Raw genomic sequence first — 14,967 nt, 5'->3', positions numbered from 1 at the left:
CAGGTTTCTGGCCTGTCGCTAAGAAAAACGGAGTTTGAGCTCCCTCCAAAGATTCTCTATTGGGTTTAGGTCTGGAGACTGGCTAGGTCACGCCAGAACCTTGATATGCTTCTTACAGAGCCACTCCTTGGTTATCCTGGCTGTGTGCTTCGGGTCATTGTCATGTTGGAAGACCCAGCCTCGACCCATCTTCAATGCTCTAACTGAGGGAAGGAGGTTGTTCCCCAAAATCTCGCAATACATGGCCCCGATCATCCTATCCTTAATACAGTGCAGTCGCCCTGTCCCATGTGCAGAAAAACACCCTCAAAGCATGATGCTACCACCCCCATGCTTCACAGTAGGGATGGTGTTCTTGGGATGGTACTCATCATTCTTCTTCCTCCAAACACGTTTAGTGGAATTCTGACCCAAAAGTTCTATTTTGGTCTCATCTGACCACATGACTATCTCCCATGACTCCTCTGGATCATCCAAATGGTCATTGGCAAACTTAAGACGTGCCTGGACATGTGCTGGTTTAAGCAGGGGAACCTTCCGTGCCATGCATGATTTCAAACCATGACGTCTTAGTGTATTACCAACAGTAACCTTGGAAACGGTGGTCCCAGCTCTTTTCAGGTCATTGACCAGCTCCTCCCGTGTAGTTCTGGGCTGATTTCTCACCTTCCTTAGGATCATTGAGACCCCACGAGGTGAGATCTTGCATGGAGCCCCAGTCCGAAGGCAATTGACAGTCATGTTTAGCTTCTTCCATTTTCTAATGATTGCTCCAACAGTGGACCTTTTTTCACCAAGCTGCTTGGCAATTTCCCCGTAGCCCTTCCCAGCCTTGTGGAGGTGTACAATTTTGTCTCTAGTGTCTTTGGACAGCTCTTTGGTCTTGGCCATGTTAATAGTTGGATTCTTACTGATTGTATGGGGTGGACAGGTGTCTTTATGCAGCTAACGACATCAAACAGGTGCATCTAATTTAGGATAATAAATGTAGTGGAGGTGGACATTTTAAAGGCAGACTAACAGGTCTTTGAGGGTCAGAATTCTAGCTGATAGACAGGTGTTCAAATACTTATTTGCATACAAATAAATAGTTTAAAAATCATATATTGTGATTGCTGGATTTTTTTTTAGATAATGTGTCTCACAGTGGACATGCACCTACGATGACCATTTCAGAATCCTCCATGATTTCTAAGTGGGAAAACTTGCACAATAGCAGGGTGTTCAAATACTTATTTTCCTCACTGTATATATATATATATAGAAAAAGTATACATACAGTGCCTTGCAAAAGTATTGCCCCCCCATAGCGTTTTTCCTATTTTGTTGTCTTACAACCTGGAATTGAAATGGATTTTTTGGGGGTTTGTATCATTTGATTTACACAACTTGCCTACCACTTTGAAGATGCAAAATATTTTTTATTGTGAAACAAACAAGAAATAAGACAAAAAAAAAAGAAAACTTGAGCGTGCATAACTATTCACCCCCCCCCACAAAGTCAATACTTTGTAGAGCCACCTTTTGCAGCAATTACAGCTGCAAGTCTCTTGGGGTATTTATCTATAAGCTTGGCACATCAAGCCACTGGGATTTTTGCCCATTCTTCAAGGCAAAACTGCTCCAGCTCCTTCAAGTTGGATGGGTTCCGCTGGTGTACAGCAATCTTTAAGTCATACCACAGATTCTCAATTGGATTGAGGTCTGGGCTTTGAATAGGCCATTCCAAGACATTTAAATGTTTCTCCTTAAACCACTTAAGTGTTGCTTTAGCAGTATGCTTAGGGTCATTGTCCTGCTGGAAGGTGAACCTCCGTCCCAGTCTCAAATCTCTGGAAGACTAAAACAGGTTTCCCTTAAGAATTTCCCTGTATTTATCGCTATCCATCATTCCTTCAATTCTGACCAGTTTCCCAGTCCCTGCTGATGAAAAACATCCCCACAGCATGATGCTGCCACCACCATGCTTCACTGTGGGGATGGTGTTCTCGGGGTGATGAGATGTGTTGGGTTTGCACAAGACATAGCGTTTTCCTTGATGGGCAAAAAGCTCAATTTTAGTCTCATCTGACCAGAGTACCTTCTTTCATATGTTTGGGGAGTCTCCCACATGCCTTTTGGCGAACACCAAACGTGTTTGCTTATTTTTTTCTTTAAGCAATGGCTTTTTTCTGGCCACTCTTCCATAAAGCCCAGCTCTGTGGAGTGTACGGCTTAAAGTGGACGGATACTCCAATCTCCGCTGTGGAGCTTTGCAGCTCCTTCAGGGTTATCTTTGGTCTCTTTGTTGCCTCTCTGATTAATGCCCTCCTTGCCTGGTCCGTGAGTTTTGGTGGGCGGCCCTCTCTTGCCAGGTTTTTGTGGTGCCATATTCTTTCCATTTTTTGATAATGGCTTTAATGGTGCTTCGTGGGATGTTCAAAGTTTTGGATATTTTTTTATAACCCAACCCTGATCTGTACTTCTCCACAACTTTGTCCCTGACCTGTTTGGCGAGCTCCTTGGTCTTCATGGTGCCGCTTGCTTGGTGGTGCCCCTTGCTTAGTGGTGTTGCAGACTCTGGGGCCTTTCAGAACAGGTGTATATATATATACTGAGATCATGTGACACTTAGAATGCACACAGGTGGACTTATTTAAGTAATTTTGTGACTTCTGAAGGTAATTGGTTGCACCAGATCTTATTTAGAGGCTTAATAGCAAAGGGGGTGAATACATATGCACGCACCACTTTTCCGTTATTTATTTTTAAAAAAATTTTGAAACAAGTTATTTTTTTCATTTCACTTCACCAATTTGGACTATTTTGTGTATGTCCATTACATGAAATCCAAATAAAAATCCATAATAATTCCAAATTGTACGGCAACAAAATAGGAAAAACGCCAAGGGGGGGTCAATACTTTTGCAAAGCACTGTACATACATACATATATATATATATATATATATATATATATATATATATATATATATATATATATATATATATATATATATAAATTATTCTTAACCTTTGAATAATTTATAGCCAGATTATATTTAAATATAATTTAATACTTTATTTTATTTACTTTTTTCGTTACTTTACTATTTTTATTTTTATCTTTATATTGTATTTCTTCTCATGTTTACAAGTAGGACAGTCGGCATTTCACAATATGTCATAATCTGTATAAATGTATTCATGACAAATTTAATTTTACTTTTAATTCTAAAATTGTTGCTTTAAACTTTCAATTCAGTAAAAGTACAAAAGTATTAGAGGGGCAATTTAACCTTGTGTTCTCTTGCATCTCAGTTTGTAGATCATGCATGAAAATCCTCCAATCAGCAGCAGAGCCGCAAAGACACATACAATGATGAGGGTAAAAGAACCTGGAGACAAAAACAGAGAAAATACAGAACAGAAACAGACCAAAATACATATTTTATAATGCATGTATATACAGTAGGGCTCCTGTTTGGTTTTGTTTTAGCCCTGAAACTTCCTGATATGAAGGAATAAAACTCTAATCTCCTGACTGTAACGCAATGATTCCTTCACTACCACACATTTAATATGTATACAGAATAAAAGAATGAATGATTTACAATGAGTGAGTTCTTACTGAAACACACTGTAGATGGGATTCCTTTCTGTGATGATGATCTTGTCATGTTGGTGGACCCTGTTGTTGTTGTTGTTGTTGTTTGAATGGTTGTGCTCAATCCCACTGTATTTAAAAAATCATATGCCAATATTTCATGATACATTACCTGTTCAAGGCCAGGACTAAAACAAAATTCTACACACACATGTTTAGTGCTTGTGCATGTTTAAAGCGAGTTTTGTATCAAATTGAATGCCTACTGAAATACACTGCACCAGTCGGAGTTTCTGTCAATGCTGCTGATGTCATCGTGGTGGTCACCTGCGTTGTGGGTTGAGGAGTTGTGCTCATTCGTTCTGTTGTTTTTAATACATGGCAAATGAATACTTGTTAAAAGATCATAAATAAGACGAGGGTTTAGGTTGTGTTTAAAGTTATTACAAAAATAAGTTTCACCTTTAATGTTCAGCTGAATCTCTGCAAAGTAGGAATAATATCTGATTGCCCCCTCTCCAAACCACACGCCAGGCAAATAAAATACTTCATCAGTTTCTGTCACATTGCTGATGTTCACGCTGAGAACTTTAGCACTTTTGTTATCAGAAATAGAGAATCTGCCGTTCTGAGATTTTGTTTCAGTATAAAGAATGGCATTAATTTTACTGTCAAAATCCACTGAGTCTAAATATTTGTAGTTTCTCTCATACTGCACTGGATATTTACAGGTGATGGTTATATTCTGTCCAAGATAAGCGTTTATTATTTTTGGCACCCCAAAAGATGCACCTGTTGATTATACAAACAAAGATAAATAAATAAATAAATAAATAAATAAATAAATAAATAAATAAATAAATAAATTACTGTTCTTTAATAGATGTGTAATAACCAACACAGTTTATAAACATACATGCTCTATAATTATATATTAATGCTTAAATTTCATGTAGGTAATAATAACACCTATTGGTTTGTACTAGTAATGAAAAAAGATTAGAAATATTACTTACTATTATACACTTTTAGGTTCACAGTAGAGTTGTCCTGATTCCCCAATCCAAATCTGTAAGTTCCAGCATCCTGTGGCTTCAGCTTTCTGATCAATACTAATAATTGTTTGTTTGAGTTTGAGTACAACAAGAATCTTCCATCTTGAACTTTGCTGCGTTTGGTGTCGGCACGTATTATATCACTGCAGTCATTTTCTTTCACCTTACAAATAAATTTACTATCATGTGTGTACCACTTTATATTAGAGAATATAATGACGCTGCCTCCTGAGTAACTGATCACATCAGAGCAGGTTACTGGACCTGTCAATCAAAATAAAATCTCATTCAAGACTGAATCATGTTTTCGATATTCTCACAATGCAGAATAAATCATTTCAGAGAATATCTGACCTGACATCGAGTAGATAGTGAAGATTAGAAGAATCCTCATCCTGGAATGAAATTCAGCTTCACTTCACTTCTTCTCTGTTACTTCTGTTGGAGTTTCCTCTGTCTCTCTGTAATCTGAGGTCTTCCTCCTTTTATAATGCGCTCTTTTAGTCATTTCCTTTTTTGTTATGATGCGGGATTCATCAGCAAATCAGATCAGCAGATCAAATACTGTTCTCTTCATCAAATCATGTATTATTAAATCCTTTTATTTTGACTTAAAACTTATTTATCTCTCTGATATTTACAAAACAGTTGGTTTGAAACAGTTTTTTGATGATGGTGTTAAAAGATACATATAATGTTAAATAATCTGATTACGTATTGCATTAATATAAACGAGTCAGTGAAATTTTTTGCATTAAAATGAACTATACAAATGTTTTATACTGGGCAGGATTGTTGTGGGTCTGAAGCTTTCCTGGGTGTGTGGCTTCTGTGTTCCCTGGTTGTAAGGTAGGAATACATGCTTCACACCAATCAGGCCTGATGTAAATAACACTGATGAACTCTTCATCATGGCACCTGTTCGTGGGTGGGATACATTAGTCAGCAAGAGAACATTTTGTCCTCAATGTTAATGTAATCGGTAGGAGAATGCTGAGGATGGAGCCACCAGGAAGGAGGAAAAGAGGAAAGCCAAGGAGGAGGTTTATGAATGTGGTGAAGGAAGACATGCAGGTAGTTGGTGTGAAAGAGACAGATGTAGAGGACAGTGGGGGTATGGAGATGAATGATTCGCTGTGGCGACCCCTCATAGGAGCAGCCAAAAAAGAAAGAAGAAGCAGAAGAAGAAGAAGAGGTCATAATGTTATGTCTGGTCGGTGTAAATCAGGGGTGTCAAACTCAGGACTCAGTAATTATTTTTGGCCCGCGAGATCATATCAAATGTGTATTAGAGCTGCCCGCCAGTGTATAGCACATACACCGCTAATACTACAAATCCCAGAATGCTTTGTTAGTGCGCGGGCGCGTCAGTCGAGACCGCTGAAAAACTCCACGTACTCAGCGCTGAATTTACCCGGATTTGATCTGCTCAGTAATCCATTTGTGTTTGACGTGGAAAGCGCACCAACCAACCTCCAAATGGAGCCGATTGAACTCCAGTGTAGAGACACGATCAAGTCAAAGTACGACTCTGTGTGTGCTGCACAGTTTCCATGTTTCCTCCCCAACACACTGCTCCAACTCCGTGTCCAAGCTGCTCAAATCCTCTCTATGTTCACCAGCACATGTGTAACTGTTCTCTTTAATGAAGATGAACAAAACACCACTCAGGAGTCTCACTGATGAACACCTTCACTCAATCCTGAGGATTTCCCCAGCTCAGAGCCTAAACCCAGAGAAAGAATACCACTGATGTGTGTTTTATTTCAAATTAAATTTCTCATGTGTTTATAATATTAAACTTTGGTTGTTACAAATTCAATGTTTATGCAAAACTAAAGTTTGTTTCCATATGAAAAGGTTAAACATTAGAGATCTGGAGAGACGGAAAACATGCACAATTGCAGTAAATTTTTCAATAAATGTTGAGTTTGGCCCGCGACTTCGTCCCAGTTTTTAATTTTGGCCCACTGTGAATTTGAGTTTGACACCCCTGGTGTATATTAAGTCACTTGGAAAAGTATAATGTTTGGTATATTTGTCTCCCTCTTGTGGCTGTGAATTTAATTGACGTCATTATTTGGAAGTGATCATTAAATGTGATTGAAGATGTTCTTGCTGATAACCCAGCCATTAGGGAGGCACAAGCCAGTGCACTCTTAGTGCCGGTCCCAAGCCCGGGTAAATGGGGAGGGTTGCGTTAGGAAGGGCATCCAGCGTAAAACATGTGCCAAATCAAATATGCGGATCACAAAGGAGAATTTCATACCGGATCGGTCGAGGCCCGGGTTAACAACGACCGCCACAGGTATCGTTAGCCGACAGGGTACCGGTGGAAATTGGGCTACTGTTGGCCGAAGGAGGAGAAGGAGAGGAGGAAGACGTCTACAGAGACGGCAGGAAAAGAAGCAGTGTAGGAGAGTAGAGGTTCGGGTTGGTACTTTAAATGTTGGTACTATGACGGGTAAAGGGAGAGAAGTAGCTGATATGATGGAGAGGAGAAAGGTAGATATGCTGTGTGTTTAGGAGACCAAGTGGAAAGGGAGTAAGACCAGGAACATTGGAGGTGGATTTAAACTGTTCTATCATGGTGTGGATGGGAAGAGAAATGGTGTAGGGGTGATTCTGAAGGAAGAGTACAGTAAGAGTGTAGTGGAGGTGAAGAGAGTTTCTGATAGGGTGATGATCGTGAAGGTGGAAGTTGAAGGGATGATGATAAATGTCATCAGTGCCTATGCTCCACAAGTTGGCTGTGAGATGGAGGAAAAGGAAAGATTCTGAAGTGAATTAGATGACGTGGTAGATGGTGTACCTAGGAAAGAACGAATGGTGATTGGGGCAGACTTTAATGGGCATGTAGGTGAAGGGAACAGAGGTGATGAGGAGGTGATGGGTAGGTATGGTTTTAAGGAGAGGAATGTGGAAGGGCAGATGGTGGTAGATTTTGCTAAAAGGATGGAAATGGCAGTGGTGAACACGTATTTTAAGAAGAAGGAGGATCATAGGGTGACGATAGGAGTGGAGGAAGGTGCACACAGGTGGACTATGTGCTATGCAGGAGAAGCAACCTGAAGGAGATTGGAGACTGTAAGGTGTTGGCGGGGGACAGTGTAGCTAGACAGCATCGGATGGTGGTCTGTAGGATGGTTTTGGAGGCGAAAAAAAAAGAGGAGAAATGTAAGGATTGAAAGAAGAATAAGATGGTGGAAACTGAAGGAGGAAGAGTGTAGTGTGAGGTTCAGGGAAGAGGTCAGACAGGGGCTCGGTGGTGGTGAAGAGGTGCCGGATGATTGGGGAACTACTGCAGGAGTGATGAGGGAGGCAGCTAGAAAAGTACTTGGTGTGACATCTGGAAATAGAAAGCAAGACAAGGAGACGTGGTGGTGGAATGAGGAAGTGCAGGTGGAATGAGGAAGTGTTTAGGAGAGATGGCAGTGGAGTTTTTAACCAGATTGTTTAACAGGATTCTGGAAGGGGAGAGGATGCCTGAGGAATGGAGAAGGAGTGTGCTGGTACCGATCTTTAAGCATAAGGGAGATGTGCAGACCTGCAGTAACTACAGGGGAATTAAGTTGATCAGTCACACCATGAAGTTATGGGAAAGAGTAGTGGAAGCCAGGCTGAGAGAAGAGGTGACCGTCTGTGAGCAACAGTATGGTTTCATGCCGAGGAAGAGCACCACAGATGCCTTATTTGCTTTGAGGATGTTGATGGAGAAGTATAGAGAAGGACAGAAGGAATTGCATTGTGTATTTGTGGATTTAGAGAAAGCGTACGACAGAGTGCCAAGAGAGGAGTTGTGGTATTGTATGAGGAATTCAGGTGTGTCAGAGAAGTATGTGAGGGTGGTGCAGGACATGTATGAGGACAGTGTGACGGCAGTGAAGTGTGCAGTAGGTACGACAGACTGGTTCAGAGTGAAGGTTGGACTGCATCAAGGATCGGCCCTGAGCCCTTTCCTGTTTGCAGTGGTGATGGACAGGTTGACAGACGAGGTCAGACAGGAGTCTCCCTGGACTATGATGTTTGCAGATGATATTGTGATTTGTGGTGAGTAGAGAGCAGGTTGAGAAGAGCCTGGAGAGGTGGAGATATGCGCTGGAGAGAAGGGGAATGAAAGTCAGTAGGAGTAAGACAGAGTACATGTGTGTGAATGAGAGGGAGGGCAGTGGGTGATGCGGTTGCAGGGAGAAGAGGTGGAGAAGGTGGAGGAGTTCAGGTACCTGGGGTCAACAGTGCAAAGTAATGGAGAGTGTGTTAGAAGTAAAGAAAAGAGTGCAGGCAGGGTGGAGTGGGTGGAGAAGAGTGACAGGAGTGATTTGTGATAATAGGGTATCTGCAAGAATGAAAGGGAAAGTTTATAGGACTGTGGTGAGACCTGCGATGTTGTATGGATTAGAGACAGTGGCATTGAGTAAAAGGCAGGAGGCAGAGCTGGAGGTAGCAGAGCTGAAGATGTTAAGGTTTTCGTTGGGAGTAACGAGGATGGACAAGATTAGAAATGAGTTTATTAGAGGGACAGCGCATGTAGGATGTTTTGGTGACAAGGTGAGGGAGGCGAGATTGAGATGGTTTGGACATGTGCAGAGAAGGGACATGAATTATATTGGTAGAAGAATGCTGAAGATGGAGCCACCAGGTAGGAGGAAAAGAGGAAGGCCAAGGAGGAGGTTCATGGATGTGGTGAGGGAAGACATGCAGGTAGTTGGTGTAAAAGAGGCAGATGTAGAGGACAGGGTGGTATGGAGACGGATGATCCGCTGTGGCGACCCCTAATGGGAGCAGCCGAAAGAAGAAGAAAGAAAGAAAGAAAAAAGATGTTCTTTCTGATGCTTATACAGTATATAGTAAACATCTCTAGTTCTCAGTTTGTTTAGACCAGTACTTTCCTGGATTCCAGCTGTTGAATTACTATGGAAACTGCGACAGCTAAAAAAAATCGTCAGTAGAGGACTGATATAATTGCAGTGGCTTGGCGTTCAGCAGTGTCCAACCTGAATCAATCCATCTTTTAACACCATCCTTACGATGCCGTTGAACATTGTTTGTGCATTACGGTTTTAGGATCTGAAATGATTGTGTATTTTTGTGCAAATCCTACAGGATAGAAAATGCTAAATTATAAATGGTTATTTTTATCAACTCTTTTGAACTGTTTTGACGGACTTTTCCTTATGGTGTCCAGCTTGACATGACAACATCCGTCTTGTAAACATCTTTGTAAGTGTATCTGCAACAGTATCAGTATATTCTCCTCGGTCAGCCATTGTGAAAAATATTTTACTTTGTGCAACTAAAGCCTGTAAATTTTAAATTGTAAATGTTATTTATGGCATTTAAATCATGTTATTTATTATTTTTATGTATAATAGTTTGGATTGAACTTTTGTTTTATTCTTAGAATCAAAATATTAAAATCTGTTTGGTGTATTAAAAGTCTTTACTGCCACCTAGTGGGAAAGTCACACAGTGCATCCTGTAAGAAACAGAAACTACACTTACTAATGCAGAAATTCAGAAACTTTTATGGACAAGAAGAAAAACATTTCTTTTGGATTCGTTTATTAGCAGACTTACAATTCTGTGCAAAGGTTTTAGGCAGTTGTGAAAAAAATGACCTGACGTGAGATTACTTTAAAAAATAATTGTTCATTTATTTTTATAATGTAAAAAAAATAGAAAGTAAACAAACAAAATAAAAATATTTTGTGACCTTTTAGCTTTTAATTCTTACACTTTTTGTAGGATCAGTGTCAGGTGTGTGATTAACTAATTATACCAAGCATTAACTTTTTAAAGCATTCGGACTTTGCAGCATTTTTTTACAAGTGTTTAAAACTTTTGCACAGCAATGCATTTTTGAGACAAAATGTCTGTGTTGTGTGTATAAAGAAATGTCAACTATTGCACAAAGAACTTATCTGTAAGAGGTTCAGGAAAACTGTATTGTAATGTAATTAACAAATGCAAAAAGAATAATATGTGTGCTCTCAAAGCAATTAAGGACGTTATGATGTTGCAATATTTACATTTTAATTCATATTGTGCTTTAATTAAAGTGAGATACATTGCAGTCAGCTGTTTTTAGTGGCTAATGCATGCACAAAAAGAAGCTAGTCATTAAAGCTAATTTGCATATTCACTTGTCATTTGCATATCAAATTTACATGTTACGTAATGAAGAAAGATTTTCAGAAGACCGAAATAGAGTACGGATTAACACATGGCATATTGTGCTGTTGCATGAAAATAAATCCTGACAAATTCTTGCCTCGATTTGGATTGTATCATCAGGACTCACTTAAACCTGAATAGTGTCATAAACAGGGGTGAGCTGTGTTTCTGGATCCAGACACTCATAATCAGCCTGATTATTCCCAGGATCAGAATGAGCCTAAAATCAGAGAAGTGAATCGAAATGACGTTTTTAGTGCAGTGATTTTGAAGATTCATCTCTTGCTCTTACACACACTCAGACATCATCACAGGTAATACGATATTCTTTTTATATTTGCAGTATTCACTTCATTATTCAGCAGTTACTTTGTTGGATTTTCTCTTTATTTTTCATTTTATTCTTTGTTTGTTTCTGCTTCTGTCTCGCTGTCTTTGTATTGCTTAAAAATGCGGCTGTGCATATTTTTATTCGCATATTTATACTTCGGTATTATAAAAAATAAATGTTTTTTTTTTTACTTGATCACATTTTCAAACCAAATATTTACTTATTAAAAACATGCTAATGAAGCATATTATTAATATGTAAATGGGTTCAGTTTAGACTCCAATCATTTCAGTTTAGCATGTTGAGCTCCAATTTACTTTAGTTAAGTTTCCATTCATTCCAGTCATTATTTTATTTAAGTTTTCAGTCAGTTAAGTAAAAAAAGTGTAAACTCATGTGTGTTGAGGTTACAGCTTCACCTCTTATTGTTACAAAACACTGACACTGGAGACTCACTTTGTTAAAGGCCTCAGGGTGTCTCCTGGATGAAGGTCTTGAACCTGTTCAGAAAAATAGCACAGTTTCATAAATCACTGTTTATTACAGTTAAAGTGTGTTTGTGTGTGTGTGTGTGTGTGTGTGTGTGTGTGTGTGTGTTTTCTCATTTACATTTACATCTGCGGGATTTAACAGACGCCTGTGTCCAGAGCAACATACAAAAGTGCTTTGAGTCTCTAGCAATGAATAAATCTACACTGGTACGGTAGATTGTGTGTGTGTGTGTGTGTGTGTGTGTGTGTGTGTGTGTGTGTGTGTGTGTGTGTGTGTGTGTGTGTGTGTGTGTGTGTGTGTGTGTGTGTGTGTGTGTTTAACCTTGCGTTTTCTGGCATCTCAGTTTGTAGATCATCAGGGCAAATCCTCCAATCAGCAGCAAAGCCATACAGACACACACGCTGATGAAGGCAGAGGAACCTGGAGAGAGAAACAGAAACAAAACAGAACAAAAACAGAACAAAAAAAAAAACATAATTCCTGGCCAAAATATATATATATTTTGTAGTGTTGATGTCTGTTATAGAGCTGCTGTTTTGTTCTAGTTCTCTTTTGTCACGCCAGCAACATCTTGTAATCCTAAAATTAAACTTGGAATTCACAGTTCCTGATCCCTGACTGTAACACACTGACCTCATGACTGTAACACACTGACCTCATGACTGTAACACACTGATCTTCTGACTGTAACACACTGATCTCCTGACTTTAACACACTGACCTCATGACTGTAACACACTGACCTCATGACTGTAACACACTGATCTCATGACTGTAACACTGATCTTCTGACTGTAACACACTGATCTCATGACTGTAACACACTGATCCCCTGACTGTAACACACTGATCTCATGACTGTAACACACTGATCCTTGACTGTAACACACTGATCTCATGACTGTAACACACTGATCCCTGACTGTAACACACTGATCTCCTGACTGTAACACACTGATCTTCTGACTGTAACACACTGATCTCATGACTGTAACACACTGATCTTCTGACTGTAACACACTGATCTCATGACTGTAACACACTGATCTCCTGACTGTAACACACTGATCTCATGAGTGTAACAACTGATCTAATGACTGTAACACACTGATCTAATGACTGTAACACACTGATCTCATGACTGTAACACACTGATCTCCTGACTGTAACACACTGATCCCTGACTGTAACACATTTAACATGGATACAGAATGATTTACAATGAGTTATGTAGAACAAGTGGCTGCTTACTGAAACACATTGTAGACTGGATTTCTGTCTGTGATGATGATGTCATCATGTTGGACCCTGTTGTTGTTGGTTGAATAGTTGTACTTGATCCTATTTTTAAAATATAGAAATTCCAAAGTTTTAGGTTTGATTGATTAAGACAAAGATTTAACTGATACACACATTTTTATTGGCATGTTTAATTCTGATCTTTTCTCACCTTTAATGTGAAGCTGAATCTCTGCAAAGTAGGTATAATATCTGACTGCCCCGTCTCCATTCCACACGCCAAGTAAATAAAATACTTCATCAGTTTCTGTCACATTGCTGATGTTCACGCTGAGAACTTTAGCACTTTTGTCATCAGTAATGGAGAATCTGCCGTTCTGAGAATTTGTGTTAGTGTTAAGAATGTTTTTAATTAAATTGTTATCGTCCACTGAGTCAATATATTTGTTGTTACTTTCATACTCCCCCGGATATTTACAGGTGATGGTTATATTCTGCCCAAGATAAGCATTCAGTATTTTTGGCACCCCACAAAATGCACCTGTTAATTATAAAAAAAATAAATAAAAAAATTTAATAAATTAAAATTTTTTTAATAAAAGTGAAATAACAACACAATTTATAAACATAACAGCTCTATAATTATTTATTAATGCTTTAATTTTCTGCAGGTAATAATAACATCTTATAATTTGTACTAGTAATGGAAAAATAAAAAAGAAATATTACTTACTATTATACACTTTTAGGTTCACAGTAGAGTTGTTCTGATTCCCCAATCCAAATCTGTAAGTTCCTGCATCCTGTGGCTTCAGCTTTCTGATCAATACTAAGAAGAGATCGTTTGTGTTTGAGTACAACTTGAATCTTCCATCTTGAACTTTGCTGCGTTTGGTGTCGGCACGTATTATATCACTGCAGTCATTTTCTTTCACCTTACAAATATATTTACTATCATGTGTGTACCAGTTTATATTAGAGAATATAATGACGCTGCCTCCTGAGTAACCGATCACATCAGAGCAGGTTACTGGACCTGTCAATCAAAATAAAATCTCACTCATAACTGTATCTCATGTTTCTCACATTCCAGAATAAATAATTTCACATGCAGTTACTAAAAGAGAATATCCTACCTGAGACCAGGCAGAGGGTAAAAATGAGGAGGATCTTCATTCTGGAATAAAATTCAGCTTCAGTTCACCTCTACTCCTTTACTTCTGTTGAAGATTGCCCACTGAGGAAAGTTCTACTGACCTTTGCTTCTGCTTTGTGGTCTGATGCATTACTTTCTCACTCTTTTTTGGTTCTTTCATTTCCTCTTTTAACACATTAGTCAGCGGTTCAGCTCTGCATGAAACTCACACTGATATATTTGTAAATATTGTGTTAAAAGTTTGTTATCAATCATTCATGTAATGGTATTGTATAAATCTAGCTGAGAAACCAACAGGAGAACAATGTGTATCATTCTAAGCAGCTTTTACTCATTCAGCTAACGCAAACCAAACATCCTTTCACTACTGTACACTGCATACTGTAAGTACAAAGAAAAGAATTTACCATATAAACTTTATATTGTTTTTTTAATTAATGCAAGTATATTTTTATTCAGAGGTTTATAAGTCCTGTGGCTGAACATTGTTTGCTCATAAACATTTAATGCCTTTGTCAGTTTTTAATTCAATAATGTCAATTCACCTCTTAATCCTGTCAATATGAGGCCACGGCTATAAAAACCATCAAAAAGAAAAAGAAAAAGTATCAATGGTTCACAAAGAAGCTGACCAATTGTTCTGAACTGTTTAAACTGACTTTGCCTCACAGTTTTGCCTCACAGTCTCCAGTTTTTTTTTCCCCAAAATCTGTCTTGTAAATGTCCTAATTTCATCTGCAACCAAAAAATGTTTTTCTCCTCTGTCAGTCATTGTGGAATAAAAAAAACAGCTATTAAATAAACATGAATATATTTAAAGTTGTGCAGTTTGCTACAGATGCGGTTTGATAGCTCTGACTAATGCGCTCTCTGACCGTCCGAGCAAAGGTGTGAAAAACGTGAAAATTACGTGTTCTGTCACCTGTAAGCGAGCC

The 14,967-nt window shown here is 38.8% G+C and overlaps 2 protein-coding genes across 4 annotated transcripts in view; both read right to left on the bottom strand.

Moving 5' to 3' along the window:
* Nucleotides 1-5,103, bottom strand: part of LOC124399106 (polymeric immunoglobulin receptor-like) — a 6,527-nt gene extending 1,424 nt beyond the window's left edge. The window contains exons 1-6 of one of the 2 annotated variants that reach the window (XM_046869826.1): nucleotides 4,995-5,103; nucleotides 4,602-4,904; nucleotides 4,048-4,377; nucleotides 3,852-3,947; nucleotides 3,610-3,714; nucleotides 3,278-3,376 (exon numbers count right to left, since the gene is read on the bottom strand). In XM_046869826.1, the coding sequence (XP_046725782.1) occupies nucleotides 3,278-3,376; nucleotides 3,610-3,714; nucleotides 3,852-3,947; nucleotides 4,048-4,377; nucleotides 4,602-4,904; nucleotides 4,995-5,034 (973 nt within the window). In that variant the 5' untranslated portion in view covers nucleotides 5,035-5,103. The remainder of the gene's footprint in view (nucleotides 1-3,277; nucleotides 3,377-3,609; nucleotides 3,715-3,851; nucleotides 3,948-4,047; nucleotides 4,378-4,601; nucleotides 4,905-4,994) is intronic. The other variant, XM_046869827.1, reaches the window with a different exon arrangement.
* Nucleotides 5,104-10,838: 5,735 nt separating this feature from the next.
* LOC124399308 (polymeric immunoglobulin receptor-like) lies at nucleotides 10,839-14,129 on the bottom strand. Of its 2 annotated transcripts, XM_046870169.1 has the most exons (8): nucleotides 14,013-14,129; nucleotides 13,610-13,912; nucleotides 13,331-13,417; nucleotides 13,088-13,253; nucleotides 12,889-12,978; nucleotides 11,959-12,057; nucleotides 11,602-11,645; nucleotides 10,839-11,034 (listed from the first exon to the last, which is right to left on the bottom strand). In XM_046870169.1, the coding sequence occupies exons 3-8, from the start codon at nucleotides 13,334-13,336 to the stop codon at nucleotides 10,942-10,944; spliced, it is 498 nt and encodes a 165-aa protein (XP_046726125.1). In that variant the 5' UTR covers nucleotides 13,337-13,417; nucleotides 13,610-13,912; nucleotides 14,013-14,129; the 3' UTR covers nucleotides 10,839-10,941. The 2 variants fall into 2 exon arrangements, with proteins under 2 accessions (XP_046726125.1, XP_046726124.1); XM_046870168.1 differs by having other exon boundaries at nucleotides 13,088-13,417.
* Between the last annotated feature and the right edge of the window lie 838 nt (nucleotides 14,130-14,967).

Source organism: Silurus meridionalis, chromosome 16, assembly GCF_014805685.1.
Source record: "Silurus meridionalis isolate SWU-2019-XX chromosome 16, ASM1480568v1, whole genome shotgun sequence".
Lineage (NCBI taxonomy): Eukaryota > Metazoa > Chordata > Actinopteri > Siluriformes > Siluridae > Silurus > Silurus meridionalis.
This window is presented reverse-complemented; position numbering and strand designations above follow the sequence as displayed.